The sequence below is a fragment of the Antennarius striatus genome, chromosome 2, assembly GCF_040054535.1.
Source record: "Antennarius striatus isolate MH-2024 chromosome 2, ASM4005453v1, whole genome shotgun sequence".
In the NCBI taxonomy this organism is placed as follows: Eukaryota; Metazoa; Chordata; class Actinopteri; order Lophiiformes; family Antennariidae; genus Antennarius; species Antennarius striatus.
The window spans coordinates 8,220,186-8,241,070 of NC_090777.1; the positions used below are offsets into that span (position 1 = coordinate 8,220,186).

The window sequence follows — 20,885 nt, forward strand, 5'->3', positions numbered from 1 at the left end:
TTTACTTTGACTAAACCAAGGTTTGCAAACTTGCAAAACCCACAACATCAAATGTTGTTCTTGTATCAAACCATCACAAATAGCAACAAATTGGTTTCTTGATATCTAATGTAATTTGTCTTGAATAAGCCACAAGAGGAGCAAAAAGTAGTTTGAATGAAATCCTAATCAATCAAACATTAAATATTAATTCATTCATCTTCCTACCCGTTTCATCTGCTTGCGCAGGTCATGGGGAACTGGAGCCTATCCCAGCTGGTATCGGGCGTGAGGTGGGGGCAAACTCTGGGCGCAACACCAGTGCACATCAGAGCTAGAGACATACAAACACTCACACACACACTCACTCCTATGGGCAATTTGGAACGGCTAATTAATCTGAAGTGCATGTTTTTGGTGGTGGGAGGAAGCTGGAGAACCCGGAGAGAACCCACGCAGACATGGGGAAAACATACAAACTCCGCACAGAGCTGTACCTGAACTCAGACCCAGCTTGTTGCCCAGCGACAGCGCTGCCCACTTCCCCACCATGCTGCCATCATCAAACATATTTTAGAAAACAATAACCTATAGCAATTTGATCTACAAATGAGTTCCTATCCATTTCATAGTGTATGATTTTGTGTAGAAGTTGTGAACACTGGCTGAATCAGACTGGAATAGCCTTGTCCATATTGGTCTTATCAGTCATCACAACCAGTCATCCATATAGTTACAGGAGAGAACAGCTGTACTTTATACATAGTGAAGCCACACATTCAGTCTGAACATCAAACACAGACACGCATCTGACTTTCTTACCTTTTTCCACAACGGTGACTCCCATAGATGGCTGACCCAGGCTGGCCCTCGTCTCCCATTTGCCCTCATCCGGATGGTACATCTCCACAGAGGCCAGTGGAGTCTGTTGCTGATTCATGCCACCAAGCACCATCACCTGGCTCCCCAACACCAAAGCAGAGGCCCCTGCCCGTGCTGTGGGCAGAGGTGGCAACTGGCTCCATGTCTGATTCTCTACATCCAGGACCTCAACACTGTCCAAGGGCATGCCAGTCTCGCTGCAGCCCCCCAGCACGTAAAGCAGGCCTTCATGGTAGACAGGAGTGCAATAAACACGGCACTGTGACATTGGGGGGAACTTCTCCCAGTGCAGGGATTTAACGGGACTCACCGCCATCTCTTGCACAGGCATGTCTCCAGGATCAATTGGAGGTGACACACCATTACACACAGCACCAGAGAAGAGTGAAGAGAGGGAGGCGGGCAGGATAGGGGAGAGGTAAAGTGAGGGGTTTTCCACACGTGAATGGAAAACAAAGCAGCTAGTGCAGAAGAAACGAGTCAAGGCCCAAATTTATTTCTGTTTTAGTAGCTGTTCCCCATTACCCTGAGAGGAAAATACGCAAGTGAAATTGAGATAGGAAAGGGGAAATTGAATAGGATAGGGATGCCAGTGAGTGAATAGAATAGGTAAAGAAAAGAGAGCCAAGAATGAGTAGAGACTTCTCAGCCAGATGTTACCACTCCTTCTCTATTCAAACGTTTTATTCATCTGACTGCTGGTGTTTTCGAGCAACAAAAGCCATCTTCCCGTCAATTCCTTTCTCTCCAGCCATCTTTTCTCCGTTACTACATCTTGCCAGGAGGTTATGTTGGCTTAAGTGTCTTATTGGGAAAAAAATACTGAACAATGTATCCAAGGCCTCAATACTTACACTTCAAAAGTCAAGAGCAGACGGATTGAAAAAGAGCAAAACTACAGGAGGCAGCATAAACCTGGAAATAGAGAGTTAAGAAGCACAACCCTTCAGTAGTTTCCTGATAATCCCAAAGGAAGCCTTTATAGGAGATAATTTCATGTCATCAAAACAAACGGCTTTTTTTAGGGCTTCCAGACCCTCCCAGCTAGTGAACTGCAGGACTTATTGTTTCCTGGTGGAAGAACCCCAAGTCCTGGGGCCTTCTTAGAGGTGGGCTTCGCAACTTCCTGGTTGCCTTGTAGAGCATAAGAGTCCCTTGGTGGGGCACACCCTGGAATCAAGGAAACAAAGAATGAGATCAGAAAACGGTGGATAAATCAAGAGCTAGAATGATGATGGAAAATATGAATATCTTGTTAATTGATATTATGCAATACAGTATGCCATTTCTTTTAATTTATATTAACTGATCAATGAGCAGATGGAGTGCAATTGGTGGAGGTTCAATGCTTCATGATTATTAACGTTTATCCACAGAAAAATAGCGCACTATCAAGGCAGGCTTTTAGGAGTTATTATGTGGCTTTTTACATCATTGCAACAATCTCAAGGATTACTGGAACTCTCTGTGTTGGCATAATCATTCTTTCAAAAGACTTTCTCATTCTAACGAATGACAAGGCAGAATTGTTTTAAAGCAAGCAGTTCACATTTACTCCCATCAATGCACAAAACTTCTTAGACCAGGGTGCTTGTGCTTCCACGGGATGCAAATTAACAAGGAAGACATTAATAATTCAATTCACCTCAGGACATCAACATGCTGTCGCATCTCAGATTCCACAACACCTTCATGTAGCTCAAGACACAGTTAGAATTTTGTAAAGGGTCTGATCAGGTTACAGAAGAAGAAGAAGTAAACATCCCAAAAGAGGGGAAAAATGTAAATATGAAAATTAATTGACATATGATTAGTGTAACACTTCTATACATAATTAATTTGAAATAATGTTTTGTTAAAGTGAATAATATAATGTTTATGTGGCAGATGAGAATATAAATCTGCTACATGCGCTTCTATGTTTCATAAATCAGTAACTGTTTTCATAATGATATGCTTGAGAATGATTACAGCTCTTGATCTGGTTCATGATTTACTCTGTTTATTGATTTCTTATGGTGCTTTATCAGTCATCATCCCAATGGAATCTAGTTTGTTAGTGTTAGTGAGTTTTATACAGGAAGATCATTTTCTTTATGATTGTATTTTAACCTCACCATGTAATGTTAAATACAATACTCATTAAAGACACCACTCGTGTAATAGTCAATAAAAATAAAGTAATTGGAATAACGTTGGCCCCTTGATTAAAATGTGGCCATGTCCTCTGATTTAGAGAAAACTAGAGCTATCACTAATGGTACCCAAGTGTAATACAGGTAGTCCTCAACTTACACACATTGGACATTCAGAGATACGAACATTTGTGCACAGACAGATAGATGGATGGATGGATGGATGGATAGACAAAAATACTTTAATGATCCCAAACTGGGAAATTCACAGTATATCAAATATATCTGACTATTGTCCTGCAGTTAGCCTTTCTGCCACAACAATGGGTGTAATAGAAATAGAATAGAATAGAATACAATATAATAGAATAGAATAGAATGCCTTTAATGTCATCATACACAAGTGAATGACGAAATTCATAGACAACACTGTGCAAAAGAACTCAGATTCAAGTATTAAGTGTGACTATAAAGACAAAATAAGAAAACAAAGACACAGGTGCAAGAAAACAAGGAATTATGAAAATATATTTACAGTGAGCCATCAAGCTTGTACGATGTACTGTGCAGCAGAGGGTTCAGTAGCAGCAATTGCGACGAGGGCATTGCACAATCAATTAATCAATCAACCTTTATTTATATAGCGCTTAATCACATCATCAGACATTTCAAAGCACTTTAGCAGACAGAAAGCCAACAGAACCCTCCAGAGTTCCTACTGGGAAGGACTTCAATCAGCATTTCAACCTTTACTTTCGGAGTACTGTGTTCAGTACTCTGATTGCACTTGAGTAGAACGTGTTGGTTAGTCTAGAGGTCGGGGCCTTGACGGACATATACCTCTTCCTGGAGGGCAGCAGTGAGAGCAGGCTGTGGGCAAGGTGTGAACTTTCCGTAGTGATGCTTGTGGCCTTATGCAGACCTCTGTTGTTAAAGATAGTTGATGCTTCTAAAGGTTTTCTAGTGATTTTAAGAGTCCAATATTTGCATCAGACAGACGTTAACCTGAATAAAGTGACCTAAACTTTATTGTTGACACTTGATTGAGTATTTTTGTTTAAAACCAATGTATAATTGAGAAAGATTGAACTCGAACTGACCTCTACTTGTATTTAAGTTTGTATTGTTTTTATATTGTCAAGTTGTCTCCCAGTAAGGGCTGAATAATGTATAGGAACCATGTTTTTGGGTTAGGTTTCAGCCCGGAGAAGAATTAACTGTGTTGTTTTTATGTCCTGTTATGGTAAGTCTTAGAGAATAGCACTTTTGTATTTACAGTAGTAATGCATTTAATTGACCTCAAATGGTAATTATAGATTGAAATTAATAAATACGAATGCTTGGCCATTAACCACTGTAGTGGCAATAAGTCAAATTTTACTTAATTGGAAATTGCCACAATCTCAACACAACCCTTCTGTATCCCTGTGGTTGAAAGACGTGTTTTTTATGTAAATTACAGAAAATCAAATAATTTCTTAATGAGGAACATACATAGAATTTTTAATCAGTGGTGTTCTTTTATACAATAATTTACAGAATTACAAACACTCTCATGATCTGATTTTTCTTTTTTTGATCCTACATACTTAGCATATACAGTATAAGGCATATACCTACATCAATTATAGGGTAACGTTAACTCTCAAATCTTAAGAACTTCTGATTTATAGGTTTTGGAATTTGCACAAATATACAATCCTGTGGCTGTTATGTAACAAACCACCAACGGTCTTTTAATTCTTTAAGTTTTAAATTAATTTTTTTACTTAAATTGATTCGGTTTTATTTTTGGTTAAAGTTTTTATCAATAGTTTTATGAGTTGTTGGGGTTTTTTTGGGTGTCGTGTGTGTGTTTGTATGTTTGTGTGATAGGCGCACCTTTACTGTGCGTATGGTTTGTGTTCCTGTAATGAATTTGTGAGCCTTTTATGTCAAAGGACGGGGAATACATAAGTGGATGGGTGGCAATTTTACCCTGATTTGCATCTGATTTGTACAACTATCTTTTCATACCTTGAAAATGAATTTAAAAAACCCCACAAAAAATATATGAGGATTTGATGCTCACTGTGCTTAATCAAAGCAACAAACATTTCAAGGCACTTTAACAGACAGAAAAACCCAAGGCAAGGAAAAACTCCCTCATTGAGGAGGAAACTTTGGACAGGACTTAGACTCTTGGGCGGCAATCTACCTTGACCGGTTGGGTGCAAAAGAAATACAATGAAGATAAGGACAGGATAAGAGAAAGAGAGACAAAGAGAGAGTGGCAGATAGGGCAGATCGAGTCAGTGTCTTTATGGTTATAGGTAGGCAATTTGATGAAGGCACTGAATTGGGGACAGAGAAGTCAGGTTGCGTTTACCAACTCCTGGGTAATTGTCTTCAATACATGTTCCCCATCATGTAGTTGGTTAATTTTAAGCACAATTACAGCTGCATTGATGACTGTATGATGGCACAGAAAAAGAAAGGAAGCAGGACCCTAGCCGATGGATAGATGAGGGGTGAAACTGGTGGGATTAGAGGAGCACGTCCACAGTGGATGGATGGATGAGGGGTGAACCTGAGAAAAACCTGTGAAGGCATAGAGTAGAGTAGAAGCATAGAGACTCCAGGGAAGAAGTTGAGTTAGTAAGGTCTGAATGTAGACTTGGAGAGAGAGGTCGGAGAGAAGGAGTAACAGAGAGGGTCAGTGAGAAGAGCTAGGAGGCGCTCAGTGTGTCTTGATGTTGAGTCTCTAGTAGTGAAGATCTATAAGAAAAAGAACTTAGCTTAACTTAGCAGCCTAAACCACCTTAAATGTTACATTTTTGAAAAAAGAAAAACGTTTTAAGTCTAGTTTTAAATAATGAGAGGGTGTCTGCCTCCCGAACCAAAGTAAGGAGGTGGTTCCACAACAGGGGGGGTTGTTAGCTAAACTCTCTAGCCCCTGTCCTACTTTCATGGATTCTAGAAAGCACCAGTAGACCTAAATGTTGAGAACGTAATGCTCTAAATGGATTATATGTCAATATAAGTTACTTCAGATAGGTCGGTAGCTGGCCATGAAGGGCTTTGTAAGTGAGGAGGAGTATTTTAAAATCTATCCTAGTTTTCACAGGAAGCCAGTGCAGAAAAGTCAACACAGGAGAAATATGTTCTCTGGTACTGGTCCTGTTAAGAATCAGGGCAGCAGCATTCTGGATTAGTTGAAGTGTCTTCAGTGACTTTGTGGGGCACCCTGGGTGATCTTTCATCACCCAGGGTTTATTGTTTGGGCAGTACTTGACTTTCCTACGAGGGACCACCGTGTTCACACAAAAGTTCATCCGTCAAACAGTGGGCAACACCCTGAACATTATCCCCATGTTAGCACACAATCACATCTTACTCTATGGTCTAGAAGAACTCCATAAGAGTGACCTCTGCTTCCAGGGACCATATCCTGACTTGCCAAAGGGGTAACAGGCATCAACTTCATCAGAGGGATGTATGTTGAAAATTGACTCAGTTGTGATCGGATTTACCTAGTGGGGGTAGGGGGGGGGGGCTTTGTAAGCCTTGTAAGTCATGTCTAGGGTGACATGGTTGACATGGTGATATGCTGGAGCTGAAGAGCAGAGGTAGTGGTGCAGATGACCTTACGTGGTGTTTCAGGGTCCACCATCGGTGGACAGCCAGAGCTATGATGTGTGATAAGTAAGCTCTTACTAATGGTAAGAGCTGTTTTCAGTCACATGTCCCAGGTGAGACATCTGTTGTTGGTATACACAATTAGCCCGTCTCCTTTCCTTTTCCCGGTGGTATTTGGGTCCCTGTCCAATCATACAGAGGAGAAGCCAGTCAGCTCAATTTTAACATCAGGCACTTGGTCACGTCTCAGAGAAGATCAACAATCTAGTCTCTAGCACTGCTCAGTTGTGCACAGCATTATCAGTTTAAGCTTGTTGGGCAGTAAGTTCACATTCCCTATGATGACAAAGGTAATGGAAGGTTTGACTCATGTCCGACTACTGGCGCTAGATGTTTGCTTAGCTTTTTCTTGCTGTCCCAGTGACAGTCTCTGTATCTCACCCAGATCTCAGCAGAGATGATATCCCGACCCCCCCCCCCCCCCATTCTCATTCTTTCAGGGAATGAGAATCAGTGAATGTGTTCGCTATGACACTGTAGTACATTTTTATTCTCATTTATTTTGGAAAGTCGTCCTTGTAAACCATTACATCATTATGAGGGAGCATTACACTGCAAAAAGTTGACAGTATCTGATGTAAGGCATGACGGGGAGAAACACTTCTGAAGTTGTATGATTAGAATAGGACATAAAATTATCAAGTGAGAGTCCTCCAGTAAGACAAAACATCTTATTGGAAGGATGTTACATCAGTGGGATGGCTCAAAGCCTCTTGGGAATACCTTCACTATAAATACCATTAAAATGATGGTGAAAAGGAAAACTGGTATTGCTGGATAGGTCACATCATGATTATCAAAAAATAAAAACACACTTTAAGCACAAACATTTTGTGCCTCAGTCCACTAAAAAGTAAATGACAGATACCAAAGTCCTCCAGGACTGAATCCCAGTACAGTAATCCTTTGTTTATTCCCGCTTCAAGATGCACGGGTTCACTACATCACAGATTTTTAGTAGGTAGTCACGTGATGCCATTTGCGCATCCTATAGGCTGACAGCTTTTGGAAATGCGCTGCCTTCTGAGTCTCACAGAGAGCAGCGCACTTCTGTGTATTAAAGAAAAAAGTTCTTTGAATTGTCTATAAGATTGTGGGAAAGGTAATACAGATATAAGGTGGTTTAATATCAGTATGGGGAGGGGGTTCATAAACGTTTAAATTAACGTAAATAATAGTTTGTCGCTATATCACAGAATTTCGTTTTTCGCAGGTGGTCCTGGAACACATTAACTGTGACTAACAAGAGATTACTGTATTGCTATAATATTCCTTACATTTGCAATGGCATTTAAATGACCTCAAATGGCAATTATAAATTCAATTTAAAGGGGCCCTATTATGAAAATCACACTTTTTCAGGTCTCTACATATACATAGTGGTCCTCCCTAACCCGACCAACTCCTATAATCTGGTAAACAAACACTCCCTGCATCAATAGATATTTGGAGTTTTAGGAAGTCATGGCTCTGAACGACTCAAACCGATCATATTTCACTAGATTCCCCGTTCTTCACGTCAGACAAAGGGCTCTGTGCAATTGGACAGAATATTGGACGATATGGATTGGTTGACATGCTCAAGGGCGTGGCCATTCCCAAGAAGTTCTTTGTGTTGGACGTGAGGCAGCAGTCTGTTAAAATGGCGTCCGTGAGAGGGAGACATGAAAGTTGCTCAGTTGTTGATTGTAAAAATAAACACCGGTATTTATTTTTCGTCCCGTCCAAAGAAGAACAGAAGAGACCGTGGTTGCATTTAATTTTTAATGGCTATGCGCCAACTACATCACCTGCACGTTTGTTTGTGTATAGAACCACTTCACTCCAGCCTGTTTTAGCAATGAGGGTCAATACAGAAGTGGCTTTGCCTCGAGACTGATCCTCATCAAGGATCACTCCCAACCATACCGGACCAAGGAGCTGCACCCTGGGTGCAGGTAAGTCTCACCACATGAATCTTTTTTGCAGTTGCCTGTTAGCATGAGTGATTGAGTTCTATTTGGCTGGTTAGGTAGTACTGCTTTGTTTCATATTTGCGTGTGTGCACGCTCCAAAACGTGTGTGCATGCTGAACCTACAGTATCTAGGTACAATACACATAAGTTGTGCTCACATTTTATCTTTTTTCCTGTTGTCAGTTAGCATGAATGAGGTCATGTTATGCTAGGCTATGTAGGGACGTCTCCTTTGTTTCGCGTTTGTGTATTGTGTGTGTGCACGCACGCTCCAACAAATGTGTGCGTGCCGGGCCTACAGTATAAAGCTAAAACGCACGTAAGTTGGTCTCATATTTTCTTTCCTATTATCTGTCAGCATAAATAAAGTAAGTAAGTAGGGAGTTGTGCTTTGTTTCATATTGTGTGTGTGCGCGGACGTGTTAAAGTCGATTGTTTGTTCGGTGTCATAGTGACAACGCACATAGGTCTGTCCTCCTTATCTAAAAACATCCTGAAATTTTGTCCCTCTTCCTTGTGCATCCATTCAGCCCCCAGCTTCAAGGGACGTGGCATGTCAAACTGACCCAGTGGACAGTCATACTGTTGGTACACAGCTGTCCTTCAGGACTCTTCATTTCCACTATAGAAGTAAAGGTGTGTACAAGTCATATTCCATACAATATGTTTTAATAAAATTGGTTAAATAGACTAATTTTCTAACTATTGTTGTCTACGGGTGTTCAGGAAACTATGTCCTGTAAAGATTTTAGTGTTCGAACATCCCCAACAGATCCATCCTTTCTTTTTTCATCAACACCTATAAAGAGACCCTCAAAGAGACCTCTTCTGGACCTTGAAGAGGAGCTGGAGGAAGATCAATTAGAGGGCAGCTCTACTATGTCAGCTGCATTGTCCCATTGGGATTTGGGTACTTCTAGTCCATATTGGGTACATATGTTCCTGTACACTATCACAGCTACTTGGTTGTGCCTTTCCATGTATGCTGAGCTGGCGAGCATCTTACACCCTGCTACCACATGCTGGACTGTCTCTGGGGCTTCTTTACATAGCCTGCACCTTGGGTCAGATCTACTGGGTAGATATTGGCCTCTATTGCTCTTGTATTTAGGGCCTGTTCTTGTGCTGCCATGATCAGTGCCTCTGTGCTGTCTTTAAGTCCAGCTTTATTCAGCCATTGGTAAGTCTTCTTGATATCAGCCACTTCCTCTATCTGACGGTGGTACATGCCGTGTAGGGGCTTGTCCCTCCATGTTGTCTCCTCCTCCTCCTCAAGTTTCTGCTGTCTAAGGCATTTACTGAGAAGTTCATCTGTTGGGGTGAAACCCTCCATGCATGGTGAGGAGCTGTCTCGTCTTGATATCTGTGGCTTCTATCTCCTCCTTTGGCCAGCTTATGATCCCAGCGGGGTATCTGATGACAGGCAGTGCATACATGTTGATGGCTCGGACCTTGTTCTTGCCGTTCAGCTGACTTCTCAGGACTTGCCTTACTCTCTGGGGGTATTTGGCTGTGGAAGACTTCCTTGCAGCCTCCTCATGTTTGTCATTAGCCTGTGGGGTTCCAAGGTATTTGTAGCTGTCCTTGATGTCTTCTATCCTGCCCCCTGGTATGTCAACCCCTTCAGTTCTGATCATCTTGCCTCTTCTTGATACCACCCGGCCACATTTGTCTAATCCGAATGACATCCCTATGTCGTCGCTGTAGATCCTGGTGGTGTAGATCAGTGAGTCAATTTCTCGCTCATTCCTGGCATACAGCTTGATGTCATCCATGTAGAGGAGATGGCTGATTGTTGTCCCACTTCAGAATCGGTATCCATAGCCACTCTTTGTGATGATGTGACTGAGGGGGTTCAGGTCTATGCAGAACAGCAGTGGTGATAGTGCATCCCCTTGGTATATGCCGCACTTGATGTTAACTTGGGCAATTGGTTTGGAGTTAGTCTCCAGGGTTGTTTTCCACTTCCCCATTGAGTTCTTAAAGTCATGAAGTCATGAAGGCTCTTAGTGTCCTGTTGATCTTATATAGTTCCAGACATTCCAGTATCCACGTGTGTGGCATTGAGTCGTAGGCTTTCTGGTAGTCAATCCAGGCCGTGCTCAAGTTGGTCTGCCTATTCTTACAGTCTTCTGTAGCTCGGCTAGCTGGGTGACTTCTCTCCGCGTCACCTTTATCTTGGCCTCCAACCCTCTCTTCCATGGAGGGTATTGTTTATTATGCCCTGTATTGAACTTATGTCCCAGCATCTCGAGGATTACTGTTGCTGTACTGTGGATCAGCTTGTTGGTCTCAGTTATGTTCCCTGTGGGGATGGTTCTTATTGCAGCATTCACGTCTTCTAGCGGATCTTCTGAAGGTACTTGACAACTTAGCTTCGGTATGTGTCGGAGGCTCCAGGTTTCCATTTGGGTCACGATCTTCCTTCTCAGGTCAGCAGCTCTTGTATTGAAGCTGTGTATGGCTCTTGGGGCTTGGTACCCAATCTCGGATTGTGGGGGGGGGGTGATATTCCCCCGCTGACCTGGCGTCCTGGCTCCCCCTTGCCATAGCATTGTTGTAGTATTTCATTGATCTCTAGTTGTGACAGCAGTTTTCGGTTACAGATGTTGGAACACTGGGCTAACAGCTGTTTCTTTGTTAGCCTTGATTGTGGGTTTCGAAGCATCCATTGGTCCCACATCCGCCCCATATATCCCATCTCTGGGATTACACGTGTAGTAGCATTCCAACAACTCCATATTCTCCGCCCTTGTCCATGTGTGTCTTGTTCCAGTAACCCATTTCTCATCAGACTGCCCTGGTTCCCTAGCATCGCGGACCTTGTTAACCTGGACGACGTCCGGGTATAATATATATATATATATATATATATATATATATATATATATATATATTTCCTCCTCTATTCGTTGAAGAAAGAGAGGAGGAAATTGTGATCGTAGGAAGAGAGAGAAGAGGAACGCCAAAAGTATAGGACTTCATGAAACCTTTGCTGACAGCGATGACATTCATGAAAGCGAAGAAGCGAAGGATTTCGGGCCATTGATGAGTGTTGATCATGTAGCAACAAGCCAATTTAATGCCAGCATGGGTTGGTTTCAGAAATTTCATAAACGCTTTGGACTTAAAAATGTTCTTCTAGCAAATACCGCTGGAGCAGAGGCATACGTGAACAAACAATTAACAGAGATCACTGAGGAAGGGGTATTTAAGCCTGAACAAGTTAATATGGATGAGACAGGTTTATTTTGTAAAAGAATGCCCTCTCGCATGTTTATCATGCAGGAAGAAGCCAAAGCCCTGGGATTTAAATCCCAAAAAGATCGTTTGACTCGCGTTATGTTTGGAAATGCTGCAGGTTTTATGATAAAACGAGGACTTATTTATAGGTCAACAAATCCAAGAGCCATGAAAAACAAAAATAAGGAGGTGTTGCCTGTTTACTGGATGCACAACGCAAAGGCTTGGATGACAAGCGCTTAATCTGGATTAGCTCAAGCAGTGTTTCATCCCAGTGGCCAAGTATTATTGGAGAGAAAAAGGACTAGACTTTAACCCTAGAGAACCCACAACCATTTATCCTTACAGGAAAATTACATGGGTTATACCACAGACCAAGTGGACTGTATTACTGCAGAAGCTGCACTGATCCATCTGTTAATCTCACATTCCATCCTTTCCTCACTTGTGAACAAGACCCCAAGATACTTAAACTCCTCCACTTGGGGAAAAGACTACACCAACCTCAAGAGGGCACACCACCCTTTTCCGGTTGAGAACCATGGCCTCAGATTTAGAGGTGCTGATTCTCATCCCACTCGCATCACACTCCGCTGCAAACCCTCCCAGTGCACACTGAAGGTCCAGGTTTGATGAGGCCAACAATACAACATCATCTGAAAAAGCAAATATGAAATCCTTTGGACCCCAAACTGGACTCCCTCCAGATCGTGGCTGTGCCTAGAAATTCTGTCCATAAAGATTATGAACAGAACCGGTGATAGAGGGCAGCCCTGCCGGAGTCCAACATGCAGCTGGAACAGGTCTGACTTACTGCCGGCAATGCAAACCAAGCTCTGACTTCGGTCATACAGGGACCGGACAGCCCTCAGCAAAGGGCCCCGGACCCAATACTCTTGAAGAACTCCCTACAAGATACTACGAGGGATGCAATCAAATGCCTTCTCCAGATCCACAAAACATATGTGGACTGGTTGGGCAAACTCCCATGAACCCTCGAGCACTTGATGGAGAGTATAGAGTTGGTCCAGTGTTCCACGACTGGGACGAAAACAGCCTTGTTCCTCCTGGATCCACGGATCGACTATAGGTCTAATCCTCCTCTCCAGTACCCTGGAATAGACTTTCCCCGGGAGGCTGAGGAGTGTGATCCCCCTATAGTTGGAAAACACCCTCTGGTCCCCCTTTTTGAAAAGAGGGACCACCGCCCCGGTCTGCCAATCCAGGGGTACTGTCCCTGACTGCCATGCGATGTTACAGAGACGTGTCAACCACGACAGTCCCTGCACATCCAGAGACTTGAGGTACTCAGGGTGAATCTCATCCACCCCCGGTGCTTTGCCACCGAGGAGTTTGGCAACCACCTCAGTGACTTCAGCTTGGGTGATGGACAAGTCCACCTCTGAGACCTCAGCTTCTGCTTCTTCTGAGTTAGACATGGCAGCGAAATTAAGGAGATCCTCGAAGTATTCTTTCCACCGCCTGACAATATCCTCAGTCAAGGTCAGCAGCTCTCCGCCTCTACTGTAAACAGTGTTGGCTGTGCACTGCTTTCCCCCTCCTGAGGCGCCGAATGGTTTGCCAGAATTTCTTCAAGGCTGACCGATAGTCTTCCTCCTTGGCCTCTCCGAACTCCTCCCAGACCTGTGTTTTTACCTCCGCGACTACTCGAGCAGCAGTACACCTGGCCTGCCTGTACCTGTCAGCTTCCTCCGGAGTCCTAAAATTCAACAGGATTTGATAGGACTCCTTCTTGAGCTTGACGGCATTCCTTACTTCCAGTGTCCACCACCAGTTTCGGCGGCTACCGTAGCGACAGGCATCAGAGACCTTGCGACCACAGCTCCGAGCAGCCGCTTCGACAATGGAGGTGGAGAACATGGTCCACTCTGACCCAATGTCCCAAGCCTCCTGCGGGATCTAGGAGAAGACCTCAATTACAGAGGGTTCTACCAGACGTTCCTAGCAAACTCTCAAAACACGTTTGGGCCTGCCGAGTCCGTCCAGTCTCCTGCTCTGCCAGTGGATCCAACTCACCACCAGGTGGTGATCAGTTGACAGCTTTGCCCCTCTCTTCACCCGAGTGTCCAACACACATGGTAGGAGGTCTGATGATACGACAACAAAGTCGATCATCAACCTTCAGCCTAGGGAGTCCAAGTGCCATGTGCATGGACATCCCTGTGGTTGAACAAGGTGTTTGTTATAGACAAACTGTGACTAGCACAAAAGTCCAATAACAGAACACCATTCATGTTCAGATCGGGGAGGCCGTTCATCCCAATCAACCCTTTCCAGGTCTCACTGTCATTGCCCACGTGAGCGTTGAAGTCCCCATGGAGAACAATGGAGTACCCAGTCGGAGCACTATTCAGTACTCCTCCCAGGGACTCCAAGAAGGCCGGGTATTCTGTACTGCCATTTGGCCCGTGGGCCGAAATGTTGAGTATATGTCGCTTAGGGACTTAACAAGTCAAAATCAGACATAAAGCTTTGTAACGAAGAGACGGACATTCAAAGCACGTATGACACCGGTGTCACCTTTGCGTCCTCTCTGGTTAAAGTGCTTCTGCTCCTTGATAACGCCAGAGGTCATGCTGATGATTTGTCTTATTATAGTGTGCAAATCATATTTCTGCCCCTGAACACCACATCGCTGATTCAGCCCATTGACGAAAGCATCATCCGTGCTTTCGAAGCTCTCTGTACACGCAACACCCTGCAACACCTTTTGATGCTGTGGAGTCGGATCAAGATTTCTCACTAAAGGACTACTGTTGTGGATACACCTTTGTATCATGTCTCCAAAATTTTCAGAGGGCTATTCAGGAGATGAAACCTGAAACTTTGAATGCCTTCTGGAAAAAACTGTGGGCAGAGGCAGTGCAAAACCCGAACGGGTGCTCCCTTGACGACATGCATCACTCCATAGTAGATACAGCTGTGAATCTAGCTAAACAGCTCAGAGGAGACGGCTTTAATGACATTCCTAATGACATTAATGCCCTGATTAATGTGCACACTCAACCGCTGACTGATAAAGATCTGGCAGAGATGACAAAGCCACCAAGCAAGGATGACGGACAAAGGGAAGAAGAGGGGACACGTGTTGATAAAGATGAGGAGGATGGACTAACGCTTGGTCTCCTGGCAACCATGGTAAGAATGGCCTCGAAACTTCAGCGTGCGGCGCAAGAATGTGCTGTTCATTACAGTTCTCAAATGTAATCAAACATGGCATGTGTGGTTATAAAAATCTTCTTGTCCAAAAGAAAAAGGAGTGCCAAAAATCAATCAATCAATCAAACTTTATTTATAAAGCGCTTTTCATACAGAGTGTGTAGCCCAAAGTGCTTTACATAAAAACAAATTAAAAACAGTTTACCCAGGAAAAATCCGCCCCTCATCCTCAACACACACACAAGGTAGACTAAAAGGTTAAAAGTATACTTCGAGGCAAAGTTTGAGGAACGGTGAAATACGCATAAGTCATACTGTGTCCAACTCCATACTATTAAAAATATTATTTTACAGTACTTCCAAAAACTACTACTAAAACTATAGTTTTAGTAATATAGTTATTTGTTGAAAAAGTTTAGTGTGCAGGGCCCTGCACACTGAAGAGGTGCTGAAATGCGACAGTGCAACCCTAACAATCTATCAATGCTAACCAAGGAAAACACTTTCCATTCTAATCACAATCCACACAACTGTCAACATCACAAGTGGCCGTGAGGCTAAACTGGAGACTGTTGCGTACAGTACCCAAACAGAACCAAGGTTGGAGTAGATGTGCTTGATCAGGTGTATTTGCTGACCACAGCTATGAATCATACACATTAATCATCAAAATAATAATCAATAATCAATCTGAAAGAGATTTTAATTAATTTGAAAAAGATTTTTTTTTAAATTCTACCTTCCAATTCTTACTGTAGCAGCTGCTAAGGGAGAGGCTCTAATTTGGATGTTTCCTATTTTTTTTGGCAATGGACCAGGAGAGTAACTCGGCCAGTGTGATTCCCTTCTGGCTCCAGCTGCTCATGGCCAGATAGAAGTCCAGTTTTCTTTAGCAGAGACTAAGTCCGAGAAAGGAAAAACCAGGGTCTCTCCCACATGCCGTCACAGGTCATGTGGGACTGCTGAATTCCAGAAGTTGACTGTTGTCAGTTGTAAACCAAAGCCATTCTTCTAGCCCTTGCTTCTGAGCAGGGTGGAAAAAATAGAATAGAAGACCTTTGTCAAATTACACCTTCTTGGGTTTGGAAGAATAATCCAATTTATATCTCTTTGTACTTTTAATCTTTGGATTGTCTTTGGTTGATCAGACCACTAATGACGCAGTCGTAAAATTTTCTTATTCCACTGATTCACCCCACCCCATTTGAATGACTTACATCATACTGACTGTTACCTCACATAACCCAATGCATTATGGTTTGCTTTTAAATTCCTTTGTCCAAACTTCTTCAAAGATAGATAGATAGATAGATAGATAGATAGATAGATAGATAGATAGATAGATAGATAGATAGACATATAAATACTTTATTAATCTCAGAGGAAATTTTACAATTGTAATTGTACTCTGAAATTGTTCATAACAACAGTTTCAACATCCTGACATCGGCATCCTGTTTTCCACAGTACATCAGCTCTCCGCTTAAAATGTTTTACTTTTTCTAGTGATTTTTGATTTTTCTAGAATTAAAAGATTATATAAAGTATGTGTTGATAATACAGTTTTCTTCATTCAAGGTTTAAAATATTTTTCTCATGATTACATGCCCATAAATCACACCTTATAGCTAGTTGTTAATATGCTGAGGGTTTCAACTTACTTAACACCATACATTTCCCCACCTATTTATTTTAATAGCTCACTTGAAAAACTGTCACACTTCTGGTGTCTACCCGTAAGTTTGGGCTGCAAGCCGAAACTTCCAGTAGACATTTGTCCATGTGTCTCACTTACGAAGCCTTTTTGGCTTTGTCAAACATAGCAGTTTATATTCTTTGATTGTGACGGACCTCACATTGTTGTGTGGGGAACCCCCGATGCTTTATTCACTAGGACTGAACTCACAGATTGCCGGACCATAACACTGAGGCGGCCTTCGTCTTCGCGTTCGACCATCCCACACACATGGAGCTGTTACGGCTTTGTCAGACAAAGTGGTCTGTTCTTTGTGATGGCAAAGAAAACAAAGTCTGATATTATTGTTTTATCGTGGAATTTCCACGGGTTCCCGCTAGTAAATTATATTGGGCTACAAAGTATAATTTTGTCACATTTTTGGTTGGTGGTGTGCCTCGTGATATTTTTTAATGAAAAAAGTGTGCCCTGGCTCAAAAACAGTTGGGAAACACTGCTCTACACCACAGACTTCAAATACAACTTGGATACATGCCAAATGCACAAGTTTTCCAACAACACTGCAATTCTGGCATGTTTCAGGGAGGGTGAGGAGGGGGAATACAGGGGGTTGGTTACGGAGTTTGTGGTGTGCTGTTACTAGAATGGGCTCTAGCTGGACATCTCCAAGAGTAAGGAGATGGTGCTGGACTTCCATAACAAAATTACAAGTATCTGGGGATGCAGCTAGACAGCAGACTGGACTGGTCTATCAACTTGGACTGTGTGTAGAAGTGCTTCTACTTCTTCAGGAGGATGCACTTCCTTCAACATCTGCTCTAAGCTCCTTCAGATATTCTATCAGTCCATCTGCACACCACCCTCTCCCAGCAAAGGAGCTCCTTCAATGGCAAACGGCTGTCACAGAGCCCCTCGAGAGAGAGACTTAGGAACTTCTTTGTGCCCTTGTGCCATCAAGGAGTACAATTCAACTCTAAGAAGGAGAGGGGAAGAGGCATCTAAGGGCAGCAATCAGTGGATGACGGGGGGGAGGGGGGAGGGGCTTGAAATAGACTACTGGTGGAACCATGGTGTTATTGGGATGATGATGACCCTCAATATGATGACGATGTTTGTGCTTTGACCACCATGTGGGCCTCTAGCTTGCTGTATATTTTGCTTCTTTAGGTGTTGTATTCATGTGTTTGTTTAGTTGTATATTTGTTTCTTCCTTGCTGTATATCTATATATCCTATTTGTATGTCCCTTATTGTCTTCTTTTCTATTTAACGTATTGTCTCATTTTGTGTATATACATAATTATTTGTATTTATTTGTTCCTTAAGTATTGTGGAACGTGTGGATATACTGTATGTTAACGTGACTATCTGTCTGTTTGTCTGCCTGCCTCTATCTATGAGCAACGTTTTCAAAATGCAATGAGAAACTTTTCTATTCTGCTGTACAAACCTGAGTATCATAGTTTGATGACGCCTTTGAGGCTCAAAAATGGAATTTTGGACAACCTTAATATGAATCAGTGAATGGCTACAGCAATTAATTTCATAATAGCCAATAATGATGATGCATTAATGACAGGAAGGAGATAGACAGTGTGTCACATTTTATCAGTCAATATGAGCAGCAAGGTGATTTAAATAAAAAGGTTTCACCATTATAGAAGGTTCAGCTCTGTATATTAAAATGTGATTCATTTCTGACTTGTTATCCCTACTCAATAATGCCTGAGTCACTACCACACAGGGAAAGCAGTATGGGGACACATGCAGACAAATGGCTTAGTCATATTATGACCAAAATAGAACAGGAACAGAGACAGACAGAAACGAAAGGCAGAGAGGTTTGTGAAAAGACTGAAGCCAACATGCAGTGTAAAGGAGACCGAAACAAAATACTTCAAGAACTGACTCCAAAAGATGAATGGATAAAAATGCAGGAGGAGGAAGAAGAAGAAGAATTGTTTTTGATTTTTACAAAAACACTTTACTTACACTCAAACATTTACAATTTTACACTATATGAAAAGTGCTTCAAAAATACTAAAAAATCGCAAATCAAAATAAATACAATTGAAAATCAGTGCATTACATCAGGAAATTTGCAAAAGTAAGTTGATCATCAACTAAACTGCATAGGACATTTTTTGGCACCAGATGTTCCTAAAGCTAATCAGGTCTTTTGTTATTTTATAAAAAACAAATTCCAGTTGTAAGTGACATCTGATGTTGCAACAAAAAACAGTAGCTTCTTCTTGAACAGTATTGGTTTCAATCTTCCTCTTTCTGGTCACATAAATTGCGAGTTTTGCTTCTCCAGAGATAAAATTTAAAAGCTGCCACTTTTTTTTAATTCATTTTCTTGTACCAAGAAATTAAAATTTTAACTGAACAGATTAAAAACATTTGTTAAAAGAGTGAAGAGCACTGCAAGTCTCTTGCATTCACTGAGAACATGAAAGACTGTCTCACGAAGGGGACAGAAAGGACACTGGCTTGACACAGCAGGAATAAAAACGGAGATAAAAGTATTGGAACTGATGGTACCGTGTAAAATCCTCCACTGGAGGTCGGCTGTTTTTTTCTTGAGGGGAGGTTTGTATAAAAGTCTCCACTGTGGATCAGGTCCATTTCGCATCATTCTGTTGGTCCAGGCAGTTGGTGCTCTGTCACACAGGCCTTTCTTGTTAATTACTTTCACACCGTTTTCATACAGTAGTTTTTTGTTGGCTCTGTGCAGGTTGACTTCTCGATCATCTCCGAGGAGAGGACCCTCCAGCTCTCCAAACAGGGGACTGATGTGGACCTCAGGAAAAAGGATCTTTGTTGTCCGGCACACTTCCTCTATTATAATCCAGGAGGAGACCTCTCTCCCTCCCAGAGAGTCTTTGCCTCCACAGTTGTAGCACCCTCTGAGCCACCCTGGTGGACTGGATGTTCAACAGAGAACTCAGAGCCTGGGCATCCGCCAACTCCGGCCCTGCGTTGTCCACCAGCTGCTGGAGGGTCAAGGTCCTGGTTCTGTAAAGCGCTGTCAAAAGCCCAGGTGTGGCTCCACTGCAAACATCCAGCCTGGCTCCATGCACTAGTGGTTCGTTCAGTAACCAGAACAGAGAGTCAGAGCTTTTTCCTGAACTGCTTTTAAAACGGGCCCATGACTTAAAAACACCATGATAAAAAGGAGGCAAGCCATTTAACTTTAGACATTTAGAATCAATTAAAAACAGTGCAGCATTCAGCCCCAAGATACTCCCACATCTGAATATGCAGCTGGCCACCTCTCTCCACATCAGATCTGCTGGTTCGGTCAGAAACCACTGGATAAACTGTAATCTGAATGTGGCTGTTCTACTAGCCAGGTGGATGAGGCCCTGTCCCCCCCTCCTCTCTCGATAAAAACAACACTCCCTGAGGCACCCAATGTAGCCCATCCCAGAAAAAGTCAACAAGTTTAGTCTGGATCTAGGCTAGAAAAATGATGGAGGGTCCATACAGGCCAAGAGGTGCCACAGCTTTTGATGCCACAAGGTGGTTTATGAATAAAACTCGACCTCTGTATGACATTCTGGGGAGAAACCATTTCTAATTTGTAAGTTGTCCTTCTATTTTTTCAATGACGCCCTCCCAGTTCTTCTTGTCTCATTTCCCAGGTGCACACCAATATATTTGAGACCATCGGTCTTCTAATACAGGTTTTGAGGAAGAACCATAAGGTTGTCATGCCATTCACCAACAGCAAAGGCTTCACTTTTGCTCCAGTTTACTTTTGCCGCAGTTAGAAAATTGAATAAATTTGTTAAAACCACTAAAACATCAACATCCCTCTGGTTTTTGATTAGAAAAAACATCATCAGCATAGGCAGATAAAATAATACTCTCTTTAAAACCCGGCAAAATCAAAACGTCGATGCTTTTCGGATTTTACACAGAAGGGGTTCTAGGGAGAGTTCATAGAGCATCAAAGACAGAGCACAGCCCTCCCGGATGCCCTGGTGCACCCTGAAAGGAGCACACAAACTGCCGTTAAACTTCAGGATACAGTGATACCGCTACTTACGAATGTCTCTACATACGAAATTTTCTACCTTCAAAATTTCGCAGCAGGAAAATATTGCCTCTACTTACGAAAGAAATTTCAACT

General features: G+C 42.5%; 1 protein-coding gene across 3 annotated transcripts in view; it reads right to left on the reverse strand.

The window, feature by feature from the left end:
- Positions 1–20,885, reverse strand: part of klhdc8b (kelch domain containing 8B) — a 165,841-nt gene that overhangs the window by 100,737 nt on the left and 44,219 nt on the right. For all 3 annotated transcript variants that reach the window (XM_068338920.1, XM_068338937.1, XM_068338928.1), the window contains one exon: positions 802–2,031. In XM_068338920.1, the coding sequence (XP_068195021.1) occupies positions 802–1,192 (391 nt within the window). In that variant the 5' untranslated portion in view covers positions 1,193–2,031. The remainder of the gene's footprint in view (positions 1–801; positions 2,032–20,885) is intronic.